Genomic DNA, 23,476 nt, shown 5'->3' on the forward strand with positions numbered 1-23,476 from the left:
GCTCATGAATAGTCGTCTCGTGGCATACGAATTAGAAAAAGAAAGGATAACTTTTGTTGGAATGCAAATCACCACCGTTTGAGGAAACATCGCAGTACACTCCGCCCATGCTGAAAAAGGAAGCCAAAACACCAATGCTCCAACAAAAAGGCAGGTGTGGTTACAAGATGGCCAGATAACATCAAGTGGGTATCGGTACTTCCGTGTTAGGCATCCAGTGGCCACATTGGCACCACTTTTCTACCAGGGTACTCCAAAGGAAAAGGGAGGTCAGACGCCTTTGAGATGCAACCGCCCGACGCCATTGGAACTAAGGAACATGTCGAACCGAAGGAATTTAGAGCCTCGCTTGGTTGAGCTGCTCGCTCAAACCCAGAATGATGCTGGGTTGCTGGAATTGCTCGCCCTGAAACATTGACGTCAATTGTCAGCAATTGATCTGTTCAAAGTCGATCTCAATCTCTCTCCTAGGCGTCTCTACCTCTTCCATCCAAGTAAGACCATTGGCCGCTTCTTCCACTGGGAAAACCTCTTGGGCGTACTCCTCCATGGAACGGTTTCCTTCCCACAGCGACAAGGCGACAGCGGGGACGTCCGGCTCGAGATCGGGTCCAAAGTAAGGTGCGCCCTTCTCGCCTAGGGTGTACTCGAGTGCGGCGAGATGCTCCCGGTAGCCTGCGGGTGTGGGAACGTTGATCATTATGGGGCCCCGCTTGTAGCGAACTGGTCTCTTGAGGCCGACACTAAAAGCCTTGCAGACTTGTCTTGGGGTCATGGATGCAAACGCCAGTGGTATCCTAAGCTAGTCAGCATGTTATTCAGAAAAGCAAAAAAGGCGGCGCATATGTTGCAAGCTCGCTGCAGCCATGGCTGCATCATGAGTGCGTGCGCAAGCAGTGGAAAATTTGACGTTTGCAACTGGTGATGGTAGACCACCTGATGGAACCATTGTGGGGAACGGGCGAACGAAGTGGACCAAGATACGCAGATGCAGGACACGCTTACCGCTTGCCGTTCCACTTACGTGGACCTTCCTTAAATAGTTGGAATATAGCTGGACCAACATCGTGCTCTGAATCTAGCCACGGGAGTGGCTGATCTGGGTGAAATGGGGCCTGCCAGACAAAGCTGCCGTCATACTGATGTTCCATGCGAAACAGGGGGAAATCGAGGCCGGTAAAGTTGTTGTGGTATGCGCCGCAATAGACAAAGGTGGCCGGCAGGCCAATCTGGCGAACATATTGCTCGACGGTGAATTTTGGAGCCCACATTGGTAGTGCCTTCCAGCCTTGGCCAAATACGGAGTGGTCGGGCATGCTCGAGTAGATGTAGTGCTGGATTCCGGCTTTTTTTGCGGCATCGGCTAGTGCTCGACCAATCGCAACCTCGTCGCCCCAGTGCGTGGTGTTGATGAAAGCGCACTGAGCGCTTCTGAATAGATCATCGAGAAATTTTTTGTCTTCGAGGGCTCCGATGAAGACGGTAACATTGTCGAGTTCAGACAGCTCTCGGGCAACTATGCCGTTCAAGTCTCGCATCTGGGCCCGTACCTGCCATCCTAGTGCGGCAGCGACGCGAATGAAGCTCGCCGATTGGCGGCCATTGCTGTTGATGGTAACGACTGTCCTTTGCATTCGTGTGTTTTTGGCGGAGGTGAGGATAGGTAAAGGAGGGTTGTGGCGGTGAGGCTCTGGCGGGTCCGGAAAGAGAAAGTGAGTGGATGGTCCTGGGTGGGCAGAAGGAGAGCGATTTCGGAACAAGAGTACTTGTTGGATGCTATATGGAAAGGCAAAGCAGGGCCAAGGCGCGAGGATCCCCGGGTATAATCAGCTGGGGTTTGCGGAAGCAGGTGGTCGGTCTTGGGCGCAAAGTGGAGGGAGATGAGATAAGGATTTGTGTAAGGGCCGTGGTAACGTGGAAAAAGCCGTTGTTGGGTTCGGCGGGGAGACTATGACGGGCCCTAAGGCGCGCACACACGCGCACACAGACACAAGGGGTCGAGCGGTTGATAGTGCAATCGAAGGAGGGACACGTGAGGCAGGCAATGCAGGGTATAGGCGAGGCTAGTGGGCGAGTGCTAAGGTTTAGATGGCGGGCCGACTCGCAATACCTTTGACGTAGACAGACGCAACGTTGTTGGGTGCAGAGGAGCGGTACTTGTTGGAGGAGCCGGAGAAGCAGGAGAAGCACGAATTTGAATCGGTTCTCGTATGACCTTGCAGCCAAGTTTAGCCCTCGTCATTTGCATTGCTGGGAAAAGACTTACCTAATAGTCCACCTGCAAGGGCGAATAGGCTCCGCTTAACATGGCGACCATCTGACCGCGGCCAGGGACTGAGCACCGCACGCCAGCGAAACGTGCCGGCGGAGGCTGGCTGCCAGTTCCCCAACGATACACTGCCGAGGGTAGGGAATGGACAGATATGGGTATGGATATCATGTCTGCGTTGCCACTGCCACTGCCACTGCCACTGCCGTTGCCGTTGCCGTTGATATTGCCATCCATTGCCACATTAGACGCCGAAACAAGAGTGTTTGCCATTGTCCTTTTTTTTTCACTTTTCCCAACACACAGACACAGGCACTATCATGGTCTCTGCGAGGCATGCTTGTGCTTGGTAGGCTAATCCATAGACGAGCGGGCTCCACCTTTAGAATCTACTAGCAAAAATAATGTACATACATAGTACATACTATATCCAAAAGGACTCCAACCCAGCCTGCGAATCGATGCGGGGATAAATCAACTACTACGTGAGAATCGGCCATATCGTACATATAGTAGTACTACAAATGCATAGTTACATAGTAGACATGGACTACGAGTCAAGAAGCAGCACGACAGGGGACATGTCGCTGCACCCAGGTATGTATAGATATGTAAGGTCGACGATGCTTTGTTCGGGGCCGTCCGCCGTCCGCAGCGGCTTGTGCGGTGGTGAGTAATAAGAATAAAGAGGTGCTCCTAGGGGCGGGATTACTCCGAGTGCAAGCAAGGGACATCACGGTGTCAGGTCTTGGCACAGAGATTTCTTTTACTAACTGAAACAAGCTCCCGATGTCTCCCTCTTTAGCGGCCCTGGCCTGCTAGCACCCCTCGCATCTCCAAAGCGGAAATTCGTTGCAGCCCGCTTCCCCACATCTAGCGCCGCCTGTCTGTCTATGTGTATGTACTGTTGTCGGATGCCATGTTGAGTAGTGCGTCCTCTTGCCCGTGAGTCTCGCCATGACCATGGCTGTCATCTGGGCGCCCCTAAGCATAAGCAAGCACGCCTTGGTCGCCGTTTGTTGCGTATCCAACACCACGCACTTGCACTGCTCACCTCCCCAAGAAGGATGCGCCCGCTCATAGCATCCCGCCCATTGTCCACCACGCCCAACCACTCACCCGCTCTCGACGTTGCAGACGTGCATCGGCCTCACCCCAGGCGTCACCAGACCCTGCCGACGACGTGCCATCAAATAAACAATTCCTTCGCTGGGCCCGCGGCAGCCAGCAAGCAGCCACAATCAACTGTGGCCCCTCCAATGCTCGTCCATGTGAGTTGCATGTACCCCTCACCCAATCACGCGGCCCCAAATCTCAGCGTTGCCGTCGCCCTCCGATGCGTACAGCTTGGCCGCGCTCACTTCGTCGCTGTGAAGATGGGCTCCCGCATCGATCAGTGTCTGAACATGGTCTGCCAGGCCTGCCGCCGCTGCCAGGAAGAGCGGGGTATTGCCTGATCGGTTTCGAAGATGCACAGAGGCCCCCTGTGCCAGAAAATCTCGCAGAATCTCTACGTTGGGGCTGGTTGCCGCCAGGTGCTGCGTTCATAGTCAGCACCATATCGCAATATTGCGCGTCATTGTATGGAAGAATAATGTTCCAGACACGTTTGCTACGCCGCATGCAGCCCGGAATCCAGCTGAGCGATAAGCGCATGTGCATCGTGCCCTGTTCTCTCCTGTGCCGACGGCCTCCTGTGCCTTTATCTATGACACTCGCCATGTACAGACGTGTTGCCCCTCTTCAGGACGCTGCTGCCTGTACTGCCGCGAGTGCACATCTTCTTTCCGATGCCGGCTCTTGCCCAGTGCAGGCACAATGCAACTCGAGCGATGCCGGTTGCAACCTGCTGCAACACCGTGACAGAGGGGGGGAGATAGGCACACGAATGCTGACTGGACAGAAATGCACTTACCACTGGGCTATTCATCTGATAGTCGGCATCGTTGAGCAGCCAACGAGGTTCACCTCGAATAATATCTCTCGTCGCCTGCAAGTCGCCCTTTTGGATCGCGTACCCGAGCGCCGTGAGACTGGAGAGCTCAGGGGTAAGTACGCCGCTCCTCGAAGGATGCTCGAAATGGGTTCGTGTCGTCTCGGTAAGCTCGCCACGCAATGAAACAGACATGCGCTTTGCAACCTCGTCGGGCGTGGCTCCCGGCAGCGACAGGAGGTATGCTAGCTTGGTAAGGGCTGCTTCTGATGTTAGATCCTGTCCAAACACAACTCCCGCTCGCCCAAGAAAGGCTCCAGGAGCATACAGCGCACTAACGCTGCCGCTCAGACACTGTGTTACATTGACAATCACAATTCCCCTCTTTACCGCGTCGGCCAGGCATCGCGTCATTGCGCTGTCCGGCCCACCAGGTGTGTTTCCTGCTCCAAATGTCTCCAATACGAGCCCCTTGAGCCCGTCCAGATGCAAGACTGCATCCACCATTGCAGGCGTAATTCCCGGAAAGACACGTAGACAGGCTACGTGTGCCGTGTCCAGGCTCGTCTGAATGGTAAATGGGCTGAGGTCGGTGGAGCGATGGACACGGTGCCACAGTACATTGGTCCTGGTAGAGGAAATGGTGGCCAGCGCTGGCAGATTGGGACTGCCGAATGCATCAAAGTCCTCTGCAGATATCTTGGTCGCACGGTTGCCTCGGAACAGCTTGAAGTTGAAGAAGAGACACACTTCGGGAATCATAAAGTGTCCAGCAATGATGAGCGAGTTGAGCAGGTTGTCCTGGGCGTCCGTTTGCAAGTTCATCATAGGTGCTTGGGACCCGGTCAGAACTACGGGTTTCCCCAAATTGTGAAACATGAAACTGAGCGCAGACGACGTGTAGGCCAGTGAATCGGTCCCATGTAAGATGACGAAGCCATCGAATAGTTGGTAGTTCCTTTGCACTGTACGCGCAATCTGGTCCCAGCCAGTCGAGTCAATGGAGCTGCTATCAAGCAGTTTTTCAAACTCCAGCACACAGTATCGAACCCGGCGTTCATACGTGCTGACTGGAGTCCTCAAGCTCTGCACGGCCTTTCGCGTACCCTTGTCGTCGATAACAATTTCGAGAGGCTCTGGGTAGGATCCGTCATTGAAAACAGGCCGAGGTGCAAGTCCAGCTTTTAAGAATCCTCGAGCAGGGACCAGTCCGTCTGCAGACTTTCGCATGCATATTGTGCCGCCTGTCCAAGTTAATGTTAAATGAAGGCTAAGTCAAGTGGCAATGCTGTGTACCTGTAATAACAATCAATACGTGTGATTCTGGAAGTTGGGGCTCTGGAAGCGAGCCGTCCATGTCGTTCATCATGGATGGGCCTGTGGCGAGTTTTTTTTTCCTTCTCCCAGTAGTACACCGACGACGCAGATAGAACGCTACGGACGTGTCACGAAGCGTGTAATATGGGGAAACGATAACACAACGGCCTGTGTCTGATGATCAAAATTCAATTGGCACGACAGGATGGTATAAAATTTCGGCAGGATCCGGTACCGCACATGATTGAACAAGATAGCAAAACATTACATGGCCAGGTCTTGGCATGATAGCAGATCATCTTAGCGCAGGCAATACTCGTCGACGACATGCTTTTCCAAAAAGGCAAAAATTATTTGTGATCCAGGCCCCATGCCTTGCTGGTCGGACCGACCACCAAACCCACTCCACGCCCGCGACCCACAGTTAGGCGCTTGCATTACCCCTTCGAAATCGACTCCATTACCCCTTCAAAACTGCTTTCCATTACCCCTTCGAAATTGAAAATTTGCACTGCGAACCACGTCGGACCACCACTCTATCGACCAGGCCCGCATCGCGTGGGAAGCATCGGCTTAGCAGATATGCCTTTACGTCACAAAAACCAGGTCGGCAAAATTCGCAGGCTTGCAGCGAGAAACGTGCGCGACTGCGATTGATTATACGGACCCGAGCGGACACTACCATCCTCCTCGCCTACAGATGCGCTATCCACTACAGGATATTCTTTGCGGCCTCCTTGGATGCACTTGCACGCGCCTTCTCCAGGGATTTGACTTGCCCATAATTGTCTTTCACCCATGCTAGCACGACATCTCTGGTGTCGGGTGACACAAACTTGGACCAGACCAGAGGTTCCGCAAGATTTGGCTCCGTTGTGATGAAGGGATGTCCGTTTTCAAAAGCCACCCAGCGTCTCAAGCCTCGGAGGATGAGAGCTATAGAGTTGCTCTGTACAGGCACCGCTTCCCTGATCTCTTTCCAGAGCTCTTCTTCTGCCGTCTTAAGACGATGCTCTTCCATCATAGCATCATACCCCGCTTGCTTTCCGAAGATACGGATGGCTTCGTGAAGCACCTCCTCCCGTGTCCAAGCCTTGCAAGCGCCCTTGTCCGGATGTGAGGGTATGTACTCTTCAACAAATCGCCGGTACATGGGCCTCTTCGTTTGGCGTGCTCGATCATTGTGTTTCTCAGTGCGACTCTGAAAAATCTCACGAGCGAAGAACCTCCCACTACATGCCCAGTCAAAGAGATCCTCCTCATTCGTGAACCCAGTCCGATACTTGGCAATATCAAGACCGTAGAACTCTAGAGCCTCTTCCGGAGATCGTGTCAAGAATAGCAAGGCTTTTTTCTTGTTGTAAGGCTCTATCTCTTGCACTCGCATATGCAAGCCTTGGTCGTTGCAGACGAGGCCCAAGGGTCGATGCGATACCCCAATGATTTGCAGCAAATCAGAGTCGCTTTTTACGAAACGCGTCCATTCGAAGAGCTCGGCACTGTCGGAAGTTCCATGTCCCACGCATAGCTCGACATCTACTTGGACGTAAAGTCCTATTGTCGCGGGGTGCTGCACCGCGTACGAAGCTGATCCGCCGCGCAGTATGTGGGCTTCAGCCTTAAAAAGATCGCATATCAGGTCCCACACATTGTTCTCTGTGTATGGAGATCGGAGTCCGTCGACTAAGTAATCAATATCGCCGTGGTCTGCTTTGCCTGGTGCCTCGCGTGGAATAACAACTTTCTCGAAGATCGTCTCTAGGGCGCGCTGATAGTGTGCGGAAAGTTGCTTATACAGTTCTCGAGATAGTCGGGGGACAACAATTGGCTGTCCAGACTCCGCCACAGTATCTGCGAATGCTAGGCCTCCCATAGTGAGAACGCGACAGAGGATGCAGGGTTTGAAGGTGACTAGAGACGTGCTGTACGGAATGCACGATGGGTTTTGTTTGTAGTGAATGTGTAGAAGGTATACTACCACAAGTGAAACAGGATGTGATATAGACAAGTAGGAGTCATACGTCAACAACTATGGCTATCACTCTTCGTTATGCAATCAATCCATGGTAGATTTCATACTTGAGCTCTCACGCATGTCTGCACATCTAGTATTACCATAAGAAAATACATGCCTTAACCTTCACTATGCTTTTACCTGACAGCTTGCCAAGCAAAGTGTATGGCGTAAGTATGCGTAAAAACGCGGGGCGGAATGGCTCCGCTTTAAGTGGGGATCATCCAAGTAGCTCCAGATCCCTGCAGTATTTTGCGAAATTTTGTGAGAAATGCTCACAGATTAAACGATCCAACCTCAACCACAACTCACATTCAGTATTTCACGCCTGCGATACTGAATTTAGTATCTTTTTGAAGACATCAAAATGGAGGATCATACACACGAAGAAGTTTCTGCTCGCTTCGAAGAGCTTGCGGCTCTTGAGCACGAGTTTGAGGATGCTGAAGAAGAAATCAGTAAGTCGCACTGCCTCCTACGTGAAGAGAGGGATCGCATAGTTGCGTAAAACAAACCCCCAAGAGTAGCGCTCTTTGCAATGCCTCATTCCTTCTGCTTCTGCCAGTGCGACAAGCGCAATGCTGACATACATGTAGTCCGTAAAGCTGAGGCAATCCAGACCCCGCTGTTCAAGAAGCGCGCCGAACTTGTTGAGAAGATTCCTCACTTCTGGGCCCTAGTCTTCGAGCAAGCGCCTCCCGAGATTGACAACTTCATCCAACCCACCGATTCGAAGCTCATCGCAGAATGCCTGTCTACTGTTGAAGTTTCGCGCTTCGAGCTGGATGACCCCAATGGCTCACCGCGCAGCTTCTTGCTTAGGCTTGGCTTCACGGAAAACGAATACTTCGAGGACAAGGTTCTGGAGAAGAAGTTTTGGTTCCGCAAGACCAGGGATTGGCAGGGTCTGGTGTCTGAGCCCGTCAAGATCAACTGGAAGAAGGGCAAGGACCTTACCGACGGTCTTACTGATGCTGCATACAAGCTAGGCCAGCTGAGGGCTAAGTTGGCAGCTGATACCACCAACGGAGCAGCAAGGAATGAGGAGGTAAAGTCGGCCGAGTACAAGAAGCTTGCTCAGATGATCGAGACCGCAACAGATGCTTCAATCAGCTTCTTCGGTCTCTTCTCCTTCGTTTCCGGCTACCGATGGGTTAGCGCGCAAGAGTCAGCACAAGCTGTAAAGGAAGAGAGGGAGAGGTTTGAGAAGGTCAGGCGAGGAGAGAAGATCGATGACGACGAGGATGAAGAGGATGAAGACCCATTCGACTATCAAGAGATTGAGGTTTTCCCCGGTGGTGACGAGGTTGCTACTATCATTGCTGAAGATATCTGGCCCAATGCCATCAGATACTACAGTACGTTGCATGCTCACACTTGGCGATTCGGATGCTAACAGGTCGCAGAGGCCACTTTTGAGGAAGAAGAGGACGATGAGGAGCTATCCGACCTCGATGTCATGGACGACAGCGACGATGATGACGATGACGACGATGATGACGACAACGACGAGCCCGTTGACATTCGTGCCCTCGTAGGAAAGGGACGGAAATCCGCCCAAGAACCACCTGCGAAGAAGCAGCGCAAGGCCTAAGGTCTTTCTCTTAACGACTACTCTAATGACTGCCTGTTACCGAGATGCTAGACATATACCCAACGAGTCTTGCGGCATCTTAATGGCATTTTATGGCCATATCGAGCCATCGACCAGATGCGCCCAAATTGGATTCAAAATTTAGAAATCGGACTTAGTTACTCGAATAGAATATCCAGTGTTACTGCAAGTTGCGTAAAACCAGACCATCCATGTACCTCGCCGGATCTAGGTCGTGTTTGACCTATATTTGCCTATTCTCCTTGATCCTTGCAGTATCCGAATGACACTAATCAGAAATGCTATGTATCCCGTCTAGGCAACTGCTTGTAGTCTTGTCGTGCATTTACCAAACTCACCGAGACTCCGAACATCATTTCGGGGGTGCGGACCGGCTAGACGTGCGAAGGATACTTCCTGCTCAACGTGCCATGCTCTGTCCCCACAAGTTTTGGCACGGCATTGTCTTGGATCGTCATCTTTTAAGTCGAATGTTCCGTTGCTGCTTGTTCTTGTGCAGAAGAACGCTTGCGAGCTTATGGAGAAACTTTTGGCTACTACAGTGGTATCCACCAATAGCTGCTGCAAGCTCTCCGCAATGGCTGTTTTCCGCTGCGGGCAACGGAACCTCACCCCGGTTCTTCCGCCAACCTCCTGTTTTTGGAAACATGACGTCTTACTAGTTATTCTCCCGTGTATTGCTACTCCAACACCCTCCCTCGACCTCTTGTATTCCGCGGCAAAGGCTTGGAAGCGAACCTTGGCTGCGTGCTCATTGGGCAATGGCTAGTCTTGTTGGCTTGACGATGCGCCTACTTGCACAGTAGTACCAACATGTTTCCTGAGCGTCGTTCTGAGGGGCTTCCATGCATGCCGAGCCCCAGCGTACTGGGGTGATGTGCAGGAATCGACGAGGAGAAGATGCCGAAAGGAATGAGGATTCGGCGCGGGGCTCCGGAATGCTGGTTAACAAGAAGGAGTTGGAGGGGAGCCATTCGAGGTACTTTGTAGTACAAGTACTGGCCTCACCCCGTTCTGCCGTTTGTTTCTGAGTCCCTTCTTCATCTTGCAGTTTGAGGTGTTTTTGCAAGATGGACCGGTTGGCGCCTCTTGTTGGCTTGCTGCTTCTGGCTCGGCCAGTTGCTGCTGCTACCAATGGGTCTTCTTCGCTTTCCTTTGCTCAGCCTACTGGGTATAGCACCTCTAGCTACAATGCTTCTGCACAACCTACTCCTTTTACCCGAACCGACTACTCGCACAATGCACTTGCGGCGCTCTGGGATCAAGTAGGTCCTGTTGTCACGGGTACGGTTACAACAACTGTTGAACCGACTCCCGAGCCATCCGTGTATCCACAGCCAGACCCACGTTACTACCATGCCCTGGTCGGTACTGGGTACCCCGAGACTCAGGGTTTAAAGTTGCCCAAAAACTTTGTCTGGGGATTAAGTTCTTCGGCATATCAGATTGAAGGAGCTGCCAAGGACGAGGGCAAAGGACCCAGCATCTGGGATTTACTCTCCCATCGAGTGCCAAATTTTGTGGCGGACAATACGACTGGTGATGTTGTTGCTCAACATTACTATCTGTACAAGCAGGATTTTGCTCGACTTGCAAAATTGGGTATCAAGGCCTTTAGTCCCAGTTTCTCGTGGCCGCGGTTTTTCCCCTTTGGAAACGGACCTGTCAACGAGGAAGCGGTTGCACATTACGATGATGTGATTGCGACTATGCATGCCAATGGGCTTCACCCTTCGGTGACGCTCTTCCACTGGGATACTCCGCTCGCAATCTTCAACGAGTACGGCGGATGGACGGACCGCCGCGTTGTAGATGACTTTTTCAACTACGCCAAGTTTGTCATCACTCGCTACGATGCGTTCGTTGACGAGTGGTTCACCATCAACGAGCCTCAGTACTGCAACTGGCAATATGCGTCTTACCCGGCCGGTAAGTACTACCCGGCGCCTAACGGAGTCGGGCCTGGCATCGAGGCCCGCTTCTTGTGCGGCCACTACACGCTGCTTGCCCACGCCAAGGTCGCAAAATGGTACCACGAGGAGTTCAAGGGCCGGGGCCGCATCACGTTCAAGAACAGTGGCAACTACTACGAGGCCAACAGTACAAAGCCCGAGGATGAAGTAGCCCGGCAACGCAACTTTGACTTTAGCATTGGGTGGTTTGGAGGTTGCTGGACTGACGGCGACTACCCGCAATCCCTCAAAGACACCCTTGGCGACCTTTTGCCCGAGTTCACGCAAGAAGAAAAAGACCTAATCAAGGGCTCATGTGACTTCTACGCCATCGACCCTTACTCGTCGTTTGTAGCATTTGAAGTCAACGGCGGCCTCGAGGCCTGCACCAGCAACCGCTCTCACCCTTCATTTCCTGACTGTGCTGGCTCCGCAAGCATAGCTCCCAATGGCTTCCCCATTGGACCCGCGGCCGATCCAGCCATGTCGTGGTTCTACTCTGCGCCCGCAGGCGTACGCCGTTACCTCAAGCACATCACGCAAGTCCTATTCCCGTCCATCCCGGACATCGTCGTCAGCGAATTTGGCTTCGCAGAACCGTTTGAAGCGCAATGGAGCAACATCAATGCCGCACTTTGGGATCTCAAGCGCGCAGACTACTACCAGCAGTACCTAGATAACATCTTGCTCTCGATCCATGTCGACGGTGTTAATGTGACGGGCGCGTGGGGATGGTCGATATATGATAACTTTGAGTGGCTGCTGGGCACCTCGGTCAGGTTTGGGCTGCAGTATGTAGATTATGAGAGTTTGGAGCGGTATCCCAAGGCGAGTATGTTCCAGTTTTTGAATTGGTTCAAGGAGCATGGGGCGGAGGGGAATGCAACGATGAGGATGTGAGGGGTTAGGGGTAGAACTAGAACTAGAACAGGATGCTACAGCCGGTAGCAGTAGTATGGAATTGAGAATGTAATGCAATTCTTCTTTCAGGGTGAAGAGTGCAATTAGTTTGGATTGGGCGGTCTAGTGGTTCATGCCATGTGATGGTTTGTCGGTGGGTCCCGGCGAATGAGGCCTCATGTGACGTGGTGTTGGGCGTGAGGTCGTGTACTAAAAGATACTCCAGGACGCGGGTGTTAGCCTGCTTTCTTATCGGCGCTGCTAACCCACCCCATATCGTCCAGGGCCCTTGCACCTTGCTGGTTGCCCGCGTACTTTTCCACTTGAATCTATACACTTGATTACCGGACACTCTGGCCGCTTACTGTTTGGCCCTTAATTTCTGTCGGACCATTCCGTTTACACGTCGTGACTGCCACTTGGCGCATGACGCTTGACGCAACCGCTCGCTGCACGACCAGGTAGCCAGCAGCTGCGTAACGTCAGCCACCTGCTCTCCAAACACCAAAACAATTTCACACCACGCCCACGATCCTCTTCACGACCGTATCTCGACGTGTCAAACCCCGGCACAGCTTCATCCAGCCTGGTATCGGCGAACAACAGTCAGGCCCTGGCGGCAGCATCATCCATCTCTCTTGGCTCGTGACATCTCCTGCTGCTTCATCCCTCCCAGCTCACTCCGCAACCCCGATCGTTCTCTCTTGCCCCCCTCTTCTGTCGCACACCCACGCCAGTCAACACACTGCGTATACTGCCCGTCCATCCTCTTGAGCCTTCTGTTCATGATCACTGCATAGCCACAGATTATAAGGCTCCCTTCTGGCAATAGGCTGCCACGAACCCATCTCTGCGCCATCTGCGGGTAAACCAAGCCCAGCCTTCGTCCTGGCAGACGAAACCTCCCCAGACTTTCCCTCCCCAATCGCCGCCGACCGCCCATCCACTCCGCCCTCCCCCGCTTCTTCTACTTCCCCAGTCATCTCTGCCCCCTCCACTGTCCCCGGTCCCACCACCAACATCCTTCCGTCTCAACGCACTCCAGCCGGAAAGCGCAGGTACAGCTTCTCCGACAGCGACGACCACAACGACCACAGCGACCAAGACCCTCTTTCGCGCACCGACCGAGGCAGGCTAACCCGCCACACCTCGAAGCGCAGGCGCAGACTCGACGGGACCATGCGCCTTGACAACGACGACTCGAAGACATCACAATCGCCCTCGCGAAACTTTACCAACGGTTCGTCACAATCCTCGGCACCCAGGTCGCCGCTGGGCAAGCATGCAAATGGCAGCTCCCACACCCGGACTGAGAGCAACGGCTCCTACACGAACGGTGGTCCGGTAGCGAATGGAGGAGCATCGGTTCCCGCGACCTTTTTCGGCCACGACAGGGAAGAAGTAACGCGGATACTCATACAAAGTCTGACCAACTTGGGATATCACAATTCAGCAAGCACATTGTGTAAAGAGAGCGGCTTCCAGCTCGAGGGCCCCACGGTTGCGGCATTCCGGAGCTCGGTCTTGAACGGCGATTGGGAAGAGGCGGAAGAGTTATTATTTGGCTCGAATGCAAATGATAACGGAGGCGGCGTTGGTTTGGATGCTTCGTATGGAAAGCCGTGGGGAAAGTCAAGGCCAAAGTCAGGCTCACGGCAATCTGCGGGTCTGACCCTTGCCGAGGGTGCGAATCGGGAGGTTATGTTATTTTGGTTGAAGCAGCAAAAGTATCTGGAATTGCTGGAGCGAAGAGACCTTTCAAAAGCGCTTGCAGTCCTCCGACAAGAGTTGACGCCACTTCACCAAGATGTCGGCAGGTTACACGCTCTTTCAGCGTCAGTCTTCAATTCTGCTCTGTTTCCACGTTTGCATTTGTGCTGACAGCTGCTAGTTTTATGATGTGCCAATCTGCCGAAGATTTGAGACACCAAGCTCAGTGGGATGGTGCTCGCGGCGAGTCGCGAATGCATCTCCTTTCAGATTTGTCGAGTAAGTGGTGATTGCGTGTAAATGCCAAGACCGTCTACTTACACCCTACAGGATCCATTTCACCCAGCGTAATGATTCCAGAACACAGGTTAGCCGTATTGTTAGACGAGGTAAAAGACAGCTGGATCGCAAATTGTTTGTACCATAACACAGCCGCATCACCCTCGCTCTACCTGAATCACAATTGCGCGAGAGACGATTTCCCCACAAAGGCCGTGCTTGATCTAAGACATCACAAGGACGAGGTGTGGTTTTTGCAATACTCGAATGATGGCACCAAGTTGGCGTCGACAAGCAAGGATTGCACAATCATCATCTACGAGACGAGCACATATAGAGTGCTACATCAATTAGATGAACACCGAGATTCAGGCGTCACTCATCTTGCGTGGAGCCCGGATGACTCCAAGATTGTGACATGCTGCTCTCAACCCGAAAACTCTGCGAGGATATGGGACGTCAAGGTACGGTATTCATGCACCCTTGTAGTTGGCATAGACTAACCTGCCTAGTCGGGTGCGTGCATACAATGCATTAGCGACTTCACTTATCCATGCACAACAGCAGCTTGGGATCCCTCCGGCACGCGCGTCATCATCGGATCGCAAGATGACCGCATGGGCTGTGGAATCTGGGATCTCAACGGCGACCTCAAGCACAACTTTTGCGACGACGGCGGAAGGCTCCGCGCAAACGACATTGCAGTATCACCAAATGGCGAGCGTCTCGTCATCATCACCGAGAGCTCAATAGTAGTCTTTGACTTTGTCAGCTACGAGAAGATTGCAGAGTTCCAGCTCGACGACGTCAAACTAACCAGTGTGATGATCAGCCAGGACTCGCGCTACATGCTCGTCAGTATGAGTCCCGATCAAATCAAGCTCATGGAAATCGACACCGGCGACGTCATCCAACGTTTCGAGGCGCACGTTCAGAAACAATTCATCATCAGATCTGCCTTTGGCGGTGCCGACGAGAACTTTGTCGTCAGCGGCAGCGAAGGTAAGCTCCAATAATCCGATCTATGCCCTAACCAACAACTTGCTAACAGTATTGTGTGTCTAGACTCGAGAATATACATCTGGCGCTCTAACGGTCTCCTCATCGAAGCCCTCGATGCCCACCCCGGCTGCGTCAATAGCGTAGCTTGGCACCCCAAAGATCCAACTACATTCGCCTCAGCCGGCGACGACATGCGCGTCAAAATTTGGAAACCCGCGTCTGCATCGCCGATACCGTCGGATCATTCTGGTTACGAACGGTAGATTCATGGGCGAGAGGAGATGTCGCTGTTGTTGTCTTGTGGCGTTGTCGGTGAATGTAGAATTCAGCAAGGAGGTGGAGTTAGCTATGATGATGAATGGGATGATTGGAATGGATATGGCTTAGGCGACTTCTTCTGTTCTGTCTGGCTCTTTCTGGGAGAGAGAGAGAGAGAGGGAGGGAGAAGACGAGCTTTGTTGCATTGTTTTGGCGTCAGAATGGCAAATGGCTTATTCACCTTTTTTTTCCCATCTGACTGTGTTCTTTCTGTATTCTTTTTTTTTGAAAGTGGGGTTAGGAATTGCATGATTGGATGCATTGTTTCTTTTGGATTCGGGTTTTTGTCATACCGGTGTGTTTTTTTGTACAGAGTCTTCCTTCTTGGGAGAGAATACATTTGATCTACACTCTTCTGACTTCGCTTTACGTCTGGTGTTTCATTTGCGGAGTATAGTGCGAGGTACGAAGGATGCTGACAGTGGGATCGTTACTCACATCCCGACTTGCGACAAGAAGCACATGATTAAAGCAACTCAATGCAAAAAAAGTACAGTAAACATTCTTTGTATTCTTTACTTGTAAAAACACTGCTGTTCCAAGCCCCGAAACAAAAGAAAAGTCATGACGGCGGGTTCCAAACCTCGCTCCATATGGGTTCATCAGTCGTGATATTCGTCAAAAAAAAGGGGGGCGTAAGTCATAAGTTTGTGCTCCTCCAGGGAGTCGTGTTTGATAGCTCTTATCTTCTCTCTTTTTTTGTTACTTGTTTCGCTCGTATAACAGGCACCTCCCTTCCTGTGTATCCAAAAAGAGTCCACAGTATATGCAACTTGGTTCATCTCTCCTTGTATCTCTCATCTGGCTATTTCCATGTTCTGGGTATCTTTACTGGTTGTTCAAACAAAAAAGCGTTACTTGATTAGATAACAGTCCGCCCAGACGCTTGACATATCAAACAACACTGACAGTGGCTTTACCTTTGCCAATATTCTGTGGCGACATTAACATTCTTCGAAGTTGGTCCTCGGCTCTTGCCAGTTCTTGCTGAGCATCGTGATTGAGATCGGAGGGGCGGGGCCATGGCAGCCATGCTTTCAAAGAACCCAATGTACCTGCACGGGCTCGTGAAGACGGTAGGCTACGTGTTGTTTGTCTGCGTTGGAGTGAGGGAGGTCTTTGCAGGGCCTCGTTCTGAGCCCGCATGTCTGATGTATGCATGAGGAAATCGATCTTGTCCTGCATAGTAGATGACGTGTCGAGGGAGAGATGCTTCGAGGCGGTAGGTGCAGCGAGAGTAATGGCTGGATGGGAAGATGAGGTTGAAGTGTGAACCGCCCAAGGAGGTCCCAGGTTCTGCACTTCGTCCTGCTTCGAGCTGCTGGCCTCTTGCTCGCGAAAGGTATCGCCATCAATGGCTTTTCTCTTACCGCTGCCACCACTAATAACACTCTTCAAGCTGCCGTATGCTGACTGACTTCGCTTCTTGTTGCTCTCCACCTTACCCTCTTGCGCCAATCTTTCGCTAGAGCTACTGGCTTCAGGTACAGCCATTAGTGTATTGTCTGCAGCAGTCCATCCTTGACTGATTCGGTTTAACCGACCACGTCCTACAAGTGCTCCGGTGCTAGCAGCCCAACCTGGTCCCGTCCCAGTGATCTCGCCCTGCGGGGGAAGATGTGAGTCGTACTCATCTGCCAGACTCATCCTGCTCCTGGCACAGATCTCAGCAATAGCATCAATTGCATCTTTGATCTCAGGGTCGACGGCACGTAGGATTGCCGAGAAGGAAAAGTCATCGGCAGAGGGTAACTGCTCGCTTCTACCTGCCAGACCAGCTGACAGGGCTGAAGTATGGTTGTTCCCATTCATTGCAAAAGAGCGCGGGGTATTGAACCCCGACCCAGCGCGAGAAGTATGTCGTGAACCTGAGTACGTGCGTACCACGACAGGCTGACTAGTGACAGTTGTTCGACTAGATGTCGATTTTGCAGACTTGCTCTTGGAAGGAGACGAGTGGAAGGCGGGGGCATTGAGGGCGCGAAGGGCGGCAGACTGAGTCGGTGGCAACGTGTTGGTCAAAGTGGTAGTCGCACTGGGCACTGATGATAAGCTCGCGGTAAGGTCAGAAGGGCCTTCTTGTGTGTCCGGGGGTTGGGCGTGAATGAGGATGGCCGGGACCGCCTCGTCCGACAAGATGGGTTGGGCACTGAGTGTGGACGTAGAATTGCTCCCCAAGAGGGTCGAGAAGACACCCAGAGGCACCGACTGCTTAGTGGTTGTTGTAGACGTCAATGGCTGCGGGGTTGCATTCGACTCGGTGGTAGCTGAGCCATGTTGCTCGCAGCTGGAGTGGCTGGCGGAGCCTTGCGACAGCGATGGCGCCTGGAAGGAAATGCGGGGGTCGTTTGGAAGGGTGGCGGATCCGGACATGGTGGGCTCTGTTTCCAAACTGCAGGTCAATGCATTGTAGGCCCGCTTTGCGTGCCGTCCGAGTTGTTGAACGTGGCCTGCAGTGATTGAGAAGGATGATGCGTTGGCCGACATGGACCGCCAGTCTTGGCAGGGTATTCGGCACGGCTCACATCCCATTGGACAACCACTCCTCATAACAAACGCTTACTCCATCAGCGCTACTTGCAGTAAGTTCGCAGACGAGACCAAAGTAATGCGGGGACTGATTGGCGCCTTTGTAATTTTGATGTCTTGTGCCGAATGCATCAATGATGCTTCCAGCGAATAGGGTAAGTATTGCACATGTCCTCTGCAAGAAATCAGGTAGGACATGTAGCCACCACACGTCCGTGTACAATCAACAATTGAAGTACAAGCCCTTGCAATGCCTTCAGAAGAGCATACCGTCGTCTGAACAGTCACTGCCGATCTTTGTATCAGTTACTAGTAGATTCCCTGCATCCCCAAGCTGGTCGCTCAGCCATGACACCAATCCGCCAGATAGCTCGTCGAGTACTTGCATCTCGGCCTTGACATTTAGCATGAGCATCCATTGTAACTCCCGTCTCCAGTCTCGCTCAAGTCCATCTTCTCCGCACAGATCCCACTCCAGCATTCGTGTTGCTTTAGTGCGGTCGCGCATTGTTAGCCTCATTAGGCCTTGTAGTTGATGTATCATCTTCCTTTTTGTCCCATGCTCGCCTACCAGACTTAGACTCATGTTATCACTCTTTACGCCCAGCCACCGGACATTGGGCAGACTCAGTGCGGGTGTATTCATGAGTGCAACGTCTTCGTGCATAAGGCGGTACGAACCATATTTGTACGTGGACAGAATGGCGATACCATCAGGGTCAAGATCTACCAAAACGAACATGGGAATTTGGGGTGCGTTGTTCCCAAGTTGGCGCAGGAACTGCCTAGAAGCGACATCGGGATATCCTTTGGCCTATTCTAATCATTAGCACTCATTGACAACGTGTGCTTTTGACTCACAGTTACGACCACACCGTGCAAGCCCAACGTACTCCATTGTGCTGATCCAATCAACGACCGAAATGTCGCCTACGTTTCATCAATACCTCAGCTCAGAGTGTGTAAGAGAGCTGATCGTACCTCCTTTTCGATTATGAGGACCCAATGGATTTCTGTCAAACCCCAACTATCATCGTCACGAACGACGGGAATGAGCAAGCCCTGGTATGGGATTAGACTTCTGTGACACAACTGACATGCTCGACCCCACCTCACTACTGCTCATTCCATGAAACAGGTTGTTGGCTTGCTCTAATTTGAAGTTTCCGGCCACTAAGCCTTTCGCAGCAGCAGTCTGATATACAAGCATTAGTCATGTCAAATTGCCCTCTCCGGACATTGCGCACCACATTCAGTTGTGATCTAGTAATGTCAAACGTGCATGCAAGATCATCTACGTATCGATCTACAACGGACTGCTTGACGAATAGATCGGGATGTCGATAGTATATGTCACTATTTCTCGTTAGATTGTACTCTCTATGAATGAGACAGCATAAAGCACCGCTTGGTCATCACGGTATTGTCAAGGAGACTACCATGAATGAGCTCCAGAATGCGCAACAGCACAGCTGAGAATGTCAGTCCTCACTCTGAAAAACGGAAGGACACCGACTGAATTTCCAAGCTTCTTGAGCATTGGCGCCTGGGAAGTTGATGTCGCGCTCTTTGGGCTTAGGGATTGATCCATCTCCTTCATTACTGGGAGCATTTCTACGAGAAAAGTTTGCGCGAGACTTCAGGCGTATAGTAAGCGATTCATGTTGTCCCAAAAGACTGTCAATGATTCTTTCTAGCATAGCTTCAATGCGAGCGATCACCCAGTACCTATAAGTGAGTAAGCTGCAATCTCTTAGGACTAATATGATGCAAATACCTGTCGCGAACAGGGCGCTGAGTGATCTCAGCGATATGGCAGCCATGCTGTTCGTAAATATTGATTACGCTGTTCGGGAATGTGTGCCCTCCAGATACCACACCAGCAATATTAGGTGAGCTGGTGGTGTCTGCCGACTTCCAATCGTGAGACTGTGCATCCCGATTAGAGAAGAGGATATCGTCGTCAGAGTCATCGAGCAGGATGTCGCTTGGATACATTGGCGTACCCGGGTCTACAAAGAGCAGGTCCTCAAAGTCGTCTTCGTCCATAGCTAGGGCCACTGACAAGACACAAGAGGTTAAAACAGAGATGAATACCGGTTTTTAGAAGACTAGTGAAGAGAAAGTGAAATGCGGCATGATTAAAATTAATATGGGTCTTAGAGTGAGTGCTCTGATGGAAAGAACGATGGTGCGCTACCATGCGACGAGAAGGCACGACGCCTGCACTCGCGTCCACGAAAGATTAGAGCTACCCCAATCTTCTCAATGCGCTAATACAAATCTCTATACTTATCCTGTTCCACGAGCTCAATTTTAAAACTTTCCAATGGGTTCCGAGAAAGTGAGATGTTGGCGTTAGAGTTTCACGCATATTGACTATTCCCAAATAGGAATCTAGGCACTATTCGCCCTGAAGAGTGCGGCAATCGACTAATCAGCACCCTGAGCCTTAGCCGCGCCTTCCACGCGTGTCGCGTCGCGCCCTCCACCTTCGCGTCACCTCAACGCCCGCAATCGCCATCCCGCTCTCAACCACAACGCAACCCACCTAATCCATTTTGGGTCACAATTCGTTCAGAGGGATACAATTCATAGAGAAACCCAATTCAAAATCGCAGCACTCATCACCAAAAATGGAGGACCCCGCCCCCGTCGCACCGGTTCCCCAGAAGCGTCCGCTCGAAGATGAAGTCGAACCTCCCATCACACCAGCCAAGTCCACAACCAATTCGCAAGCCTCAACACCCCTTTCAGTACTCTCAGTCCAAACACCATCGCCTCTAAAGAGTAGCGCGCCGAGTTCGACCGGACCCAACAGCAAGTCTGCCGACGGTCATGGTCTTTCCAACACAGATGTCGCCACATCGAGCAGCACACAGCAAGCAGCCAAAAGGAGGAGGCTGACTACTCAAGAGAAAGAGGCACAGCGCCTTGAGAAGGAGGCAAAGGCTAAGGCGCGAGAAGAGAAGAAGGCACAAAAGGAGGCTGAAGAGAAACTCAAGGCAGAGGAGAAACGGAAAAAACATGAGGAGCGTGATGAAAAGAAGCGCATAAAAGAGGAGGAACAGCAACGCCTTGAGGAGGAAAAGGCAAAGAAGGCACGGGTGAGTCTACATTCATTGATAACAGAGATGGATGCTGTTGCCATGTTCCGCAACACCTTTCTCTGACTGCAGCACCGAGTGATTTCCTGGTGCTACATTTACTAGATTGAGCAATGCTAACTCGATAATAGTCACAGATGAAGTTGAACGCTTTCTTTGTGAAGCCAAAGGCAGGGACAAGCCCGGGACAGGCTGCGGTAGCTTCATCCCAGCACCCCACAACCTCTGTATCATTACCAGACAGATCTGGAGCAAGCACTAAGCCAATTCCGCCCTCCCCACAGAAGACTATCGTCAAGGGTGCGAAATCAGACTACGAACGCTACTTCTTGCCGTTTAACGTACCTGCACACACGATTCTTGCGCCGACGAATGCCCTTCTGAACAGCCCAGAACGATTAGAAGCCGCTCGAAACCGACTGGAGAATATCGTCGCACAAAAAGATTCGTATTCGGAACTAATAGCGCGGGAGACCTTGGTGTCACTCTTCCCAAAGCGAAATGTTCGGGGCCATCGGACAGCTACGATTGCGGAAATTGTGGATTGCGTCAATAACTCATCTGACTACCCGATAGATATCACTTCTACGAACAGTACAGCATCACGGCACCCATTGGAGATGCTGAAAGAGATACCGATGAAGTATATCCATTTCTGCACAGACGTACGCCCGCCCTATTATGGAACATATACTAGGCCATACACATACACCGAGGCTTCTCGTCTCGCACGCAACCCTATATCAAGAGTCCGAAAGGATACCGATTATGACTACGACTCTGAAGCTGAATGGGATGAGCCCGAGGAAGGTGAAGATTTGAACTCTGACGGTGAAGATGACAACGAAGATGAAGCAGATGACGATATGGATGGCTTCCTTGATGATGAGGAGGATCCGCAACTCAAGCGCGGACTCATTAGCGGCGACCTGGTACCCGTTAGCACTGGCTTATGCTGGGAGGATGCAGAGAGCGTATCTCGGCTGAACGACGGATCCGACGCCATTTGTACAGACTTCAAGGAATTCAAGATGGAGTTCTTACTGGATCCGCAAATGCGGTCGATTGATCCCTTCTCTACCGCATACTGGGCGCCGGATCCGGCAACTGCAATCCCCGCCCCTACCACCGCAAACAAAGAAGCAGCCAGTAATGGCGCCATGAACCCACCCAAAGCACCGCTCACGCAGCGCACTATGAACGGCTTGTTCAATACCCTAAATGGCCCTCAGAACACTCCGTCAAGTACGTCGGGTAAATCAGCCAAGGCAAAACGAATGGTACCCGCCGAACAACTTTCCGCTTTCAAAGCGGAGATTGAAGGCAAAGATCTCACCAAGCTTGGTATGATTGAGTCTTTGAAGAAAGCCTTTCCGAAGCTGCCAAAAGACGCCATCTCCAATACCCTCAGTGTTGTTGCTGCAAGGGTAGGCCCCACCGAGAAAGAAAAGCGATGGGTACTCATCAATTCATGAACACGTCAGGTCTTCTTCACATATTTCAGTAAATCTTTTTGGTCTGCTTTATCTTCAACAAGTTATCGGGCATGTCTGGCGCACAATGTTATCGGCTACATGTGGGCTGTCTTTAGTCATCATTTCAGTACAGCGAGAAACGGAGTACGGTGTTGGGCGCTTCTATATCTTGCCGCTCGTATTGCTACAGATCATACCCTGACATAGCCTCCCGATGCATTGTGGCTAGATTGGGGATTCGAGAGTAAAAATACGGCGCATGTTTCGACAAGAATTTCAAGTCAGGAAAGTCTGGAGATATGCACATGTTCGTCAAGCAAACCACGTCAGGCGTTATATCGGGTACGGTGGCTATCATACTCACGTCATTAAAACACGATTTATCAGAGTTCATATTCAGGCCAGTGTACAATTCTTATCTTCAATGGATTATCTATATAGGATTCCCGCGTATTATACCAAGGTATTTAGTTGAATTGTACCTCACGAGTTGAGAAAGAATGACGCCAGGTCGCTCTGCATATAAGACGAGACAAGAGGCCATGACGTGTTCGCCCTCAGTTGCGCAAACCGCGTAAGCGCTTAGGCATTACTTGTGAAGTGCTTGTGGCACGAAAAATGTAACGGTCAGATTTAGGGAGAGAGTCATCAATCAGACAAGGCCCAACAAATGAAACCACGCGTACACTACGTGATGACGGTCATCCGGGTATGAAGGCAGGCAAGATGCATACATATACAAAGGCGATTGAGAGCAACCAGCCTGGCAAGCAAGGAAGTACAGTGCCGTACAGGGGTGCACGGATCGGGAATAACAGAGGGAAATGATCATCTCTGGAATGTAGTAGCTCGAGTGCCTTTTACCTACAGATTAGCTCGGCGCATACGCAAACCTTGTGGTTCTGGTATTCAAGACCCATGTAGGCGCGAGGATAAGAATAGATAGCCATCAGTCCACACCTGCACCGAGGCCCGTGCGCTCGGGCGCTTGGGCGCTTGCGTTGCTGGTGAGAACGTCGTGTCCAATCGACTACATGTTGTAAACGCCCGCTATCT

At 51.7% G+C, this 23,476-nt stretch overlaps 8 protein-coding genes across 8 annotated transcripts; 3 read left to right on the forward strand and 5 right to left on the reverse strand.

The window, feature by feature from the left end:
- Positions 1 to 427: 427 nt before the first annotated feature.
- Positions 428 to 1,634, reverse strand: COCSADRAFT_83484 (uncharacterized protein; the record flags this gene model as incomplete). Its single annotated transcript, XM_007698826.1, has 2 exons — positions 428 to 797; positions 1,006 to 1,634. The coding sequence occupies 2 exons, from the start codon at positions 1,632 to 1,634 to the stop codon at positions 428 to 430; spliced, it is 999 nt and encodes a 332-aa protein (XP_007697016.1).
- Positions 1,635 to 3,558: 1,924 nt separating this feature from the next.
- On the reverse strand, positions 3,559 to 5,559 carry COCSADRAFT_82826 (uncharacterized protein; the record flags this gene model as incomplete). The annotated part of the gene is made up of 3 exons (XM_007698827.1): positions 3,559 to 3,807; positions 4,185 to 5,446; positions 5,499 to 5,559. 3 exons carry the CDS (start codon positions 5,557 to 5,559, stop codon positions 3,559 to 3,561), a joined length of 1,572 nt encoding a protein of 523 aa, XP_007697017.1.
- Positions 5,560 to 6,009: 450 nt separating this feature from the next.
- COCSADRAFT_34161 (uncharacterized protein) lies at positions 6,010 to 7,589 on the reverse strand. The gene has a single exon (XM_007698366.1). It carries the CDS (start codon positions 7,390 to 7,392, stop codon positions 6,232 to 6,234), a length of 1,161 nt encoding a protein of 386 aa, XP_007696556.1. The 5' UTR covers positions 7,393 to 7,589; the 3' UTR covers positions 6,010 to 6,231.
- Positions 7,590 to 7,817: 228 nt separating this feature from the next.
- On the forward strand, positions 7,818 to 9,334 carry COCSADRAFT_136207 (uncharacterized protein). The gene is made up of 3 exons (XM_007698828.1): positions 7,818 to 7,991; positions 8,130 to 8,891; positions 8,940 to 9,334. The coding sequence occupies exons 1-3, from the start codon at positions 7,901 to 7,903 to the stop codon at positions 9,125 to 9,127; spliced, it is 1,041 nt and encodes a 346-aa protein (XP_007697018.1). The 5' UTR covers positions 7,818 to 7,900; the 3' UTR covers positions 9,128 to 9,334.
- Positions 9,335 to 10,092: 758 nt separating this feature from the next.
- Positions 10,093 to 15,566, forward strand: COCSADRAFT_197162 (glycoside hydrolase family 1 protein). The gene is made up of 6 exons (XM_007698829.1): positions 10,093 to 11,932; positions 12,911 to 13,835; positions 13,892 to 13,989; positions 14,041 to 14,453; positions 14,502 to 14,991; positions 15,055 to 15,566. The coding sequence occupies exons 1-6, from the start codon at positions 10,219 to 10,221 to the stop codon at positions 15,252 to 15,254; spliced, it is 3,840 nt and encodes a 1,279-aa protein (XP_007697019.1). The 5' UTR covers positions 10,093 to 10,218; the 3' UTR covers positions 15,255 to 15,566.
- A 236-nt stretch (positions 15,567 to 15,802) lies between these two features.
- On the reverse strand, positions 15,803 to 17,755 carry COCSADRAFT_34165 (uncharacterized protein). The gene has a single exon (XM_007698367.1). It carries the CDS (start codon positions 17,680 to 17,682, stop codon positions 16,204 to 16,206), a length of 1,479 nt encoding a protein of 492 aa, XP_007696557.1. The 5' UTR covers positions 17,683 to 17,755; the 3' UTR covers positions 15,803 to 16,203.
- A 339-nt stretch (positions 17,756 to 18,094) lies between these two features.
- COCSADRAFT_136216 (uncharacterized protein) lies at positions 18,095 to 19,887 on the reverse strand (the record flags this gene model as incomplete). Its single annotated transcript, XM_007698830.1, has 7 exons — positions 18,095 to 18,652; positions 18,700 to 18,768; positions 18,820 to 18,900; positions 19,086 to 19,194; positions 19,244 to 19,310; positions 19,355 to 19,566; positions 19,616 to 19,887. 7 exons carry the CDS (start codon positions 19,885 to 19,887, stop codon positions 18,095 to 18,097), a joined length of 1,368 nt encoding a protein of 455 aa, XP_007697020.1.
- A 587-nt stretch (positions 19,888 to 20,474) lies between these two features.
- Positions 20,475 to 22,420, forward strand: COCSADRAFT_82631 (uncharacterized protein; the record flags this gene model as incomplete). The annotated part of the gene is made up of 2 exons (XM_007698831.1): positions 20,475 to 20,945; positions 21,077 to 22,420. The coding sequence occupies 2 exons, from the start codon at positions 20,475 to 20,477 to the stop codon at positions 22,418 to 22,420; spliced, it is 1,815 nt and encodes a 604-aa protein (XP_007697021.1).
- Between the last annotated feature and the right edge of the window lie 1,056 nt (positions 22,421 to 23,476).

Source organism: Bipolaris sorokiniana (assembly GCF_000338995.1).
Source record: "Bipolaris sorokiniana ND90Pr unplaced genomic scaffold COCSAscaffold_3, whole genome shotgun sequence".
Lineage (NCBI taxonomy): Eukaryota > Fungi > Ascomycota > Dothideomycetes > Pleosporales > Pleosporaceae > Bipolaris > Bipolaris sorokiniana.

Coding starts and splice junctions, on each gene's coding strand:
- COCSADRAFT_34161 (XM_007698366.1), bottom strand. CDS start 7,392: ATGGGAGGCCTAGCATTCGCAGATACTGTGGCGGAGTCTGGACAGCCA.
- COCSADRAFT_136207 (XM_007698828.1), top strand. CDS start 7,901: ATGGAGGATCATACACACGAAGAAGTTTCTGCTCGCTTCGAAGAGCTT. Junction 7,992..8,129: donor GGATGCTGAAGAAGAAATCA/GTAAGTCGCACT, acceptor ACATACATGTAG/TCCGTAAAGCTGAGGCAATC. Junction 8,892..8,939: donor CAATGCCATCAGATACTACA/GTACGTTGCATG, acceptor AACAGGTCGCAG/AGGCCACTTTTGAGGAAGAA.
- COCSADRAFT_197162 (XM_007698829.1), top strand. CDS start 10,219: ATGGACCGGTTGGCGCCTCTTGTTGGCTTGCTGCTTCTGGCTCGGCCA. Junction 11,933..12,910: donor GGAGCGGTATCCCAAGGCGA/GTATGTTCCAGT, acceptor AAACCTCCCCAG/ACTTTCCCTCCCCAATCGCC. Junction 14,454..14,501: donor CGAGGATATGGGACGTCAAG/GTACGGTATTCA, acceptor TAACCTGCCTAG/TCGGGTGCGTGCATACAATG.
- COCSADRAFT_34165 (XM_007698367.1), bottom strand. CDS start 17,682: ATGTCCGGATCCGCCACCCTTCCAAACGACCCCCGCATTTCCTTCCAG.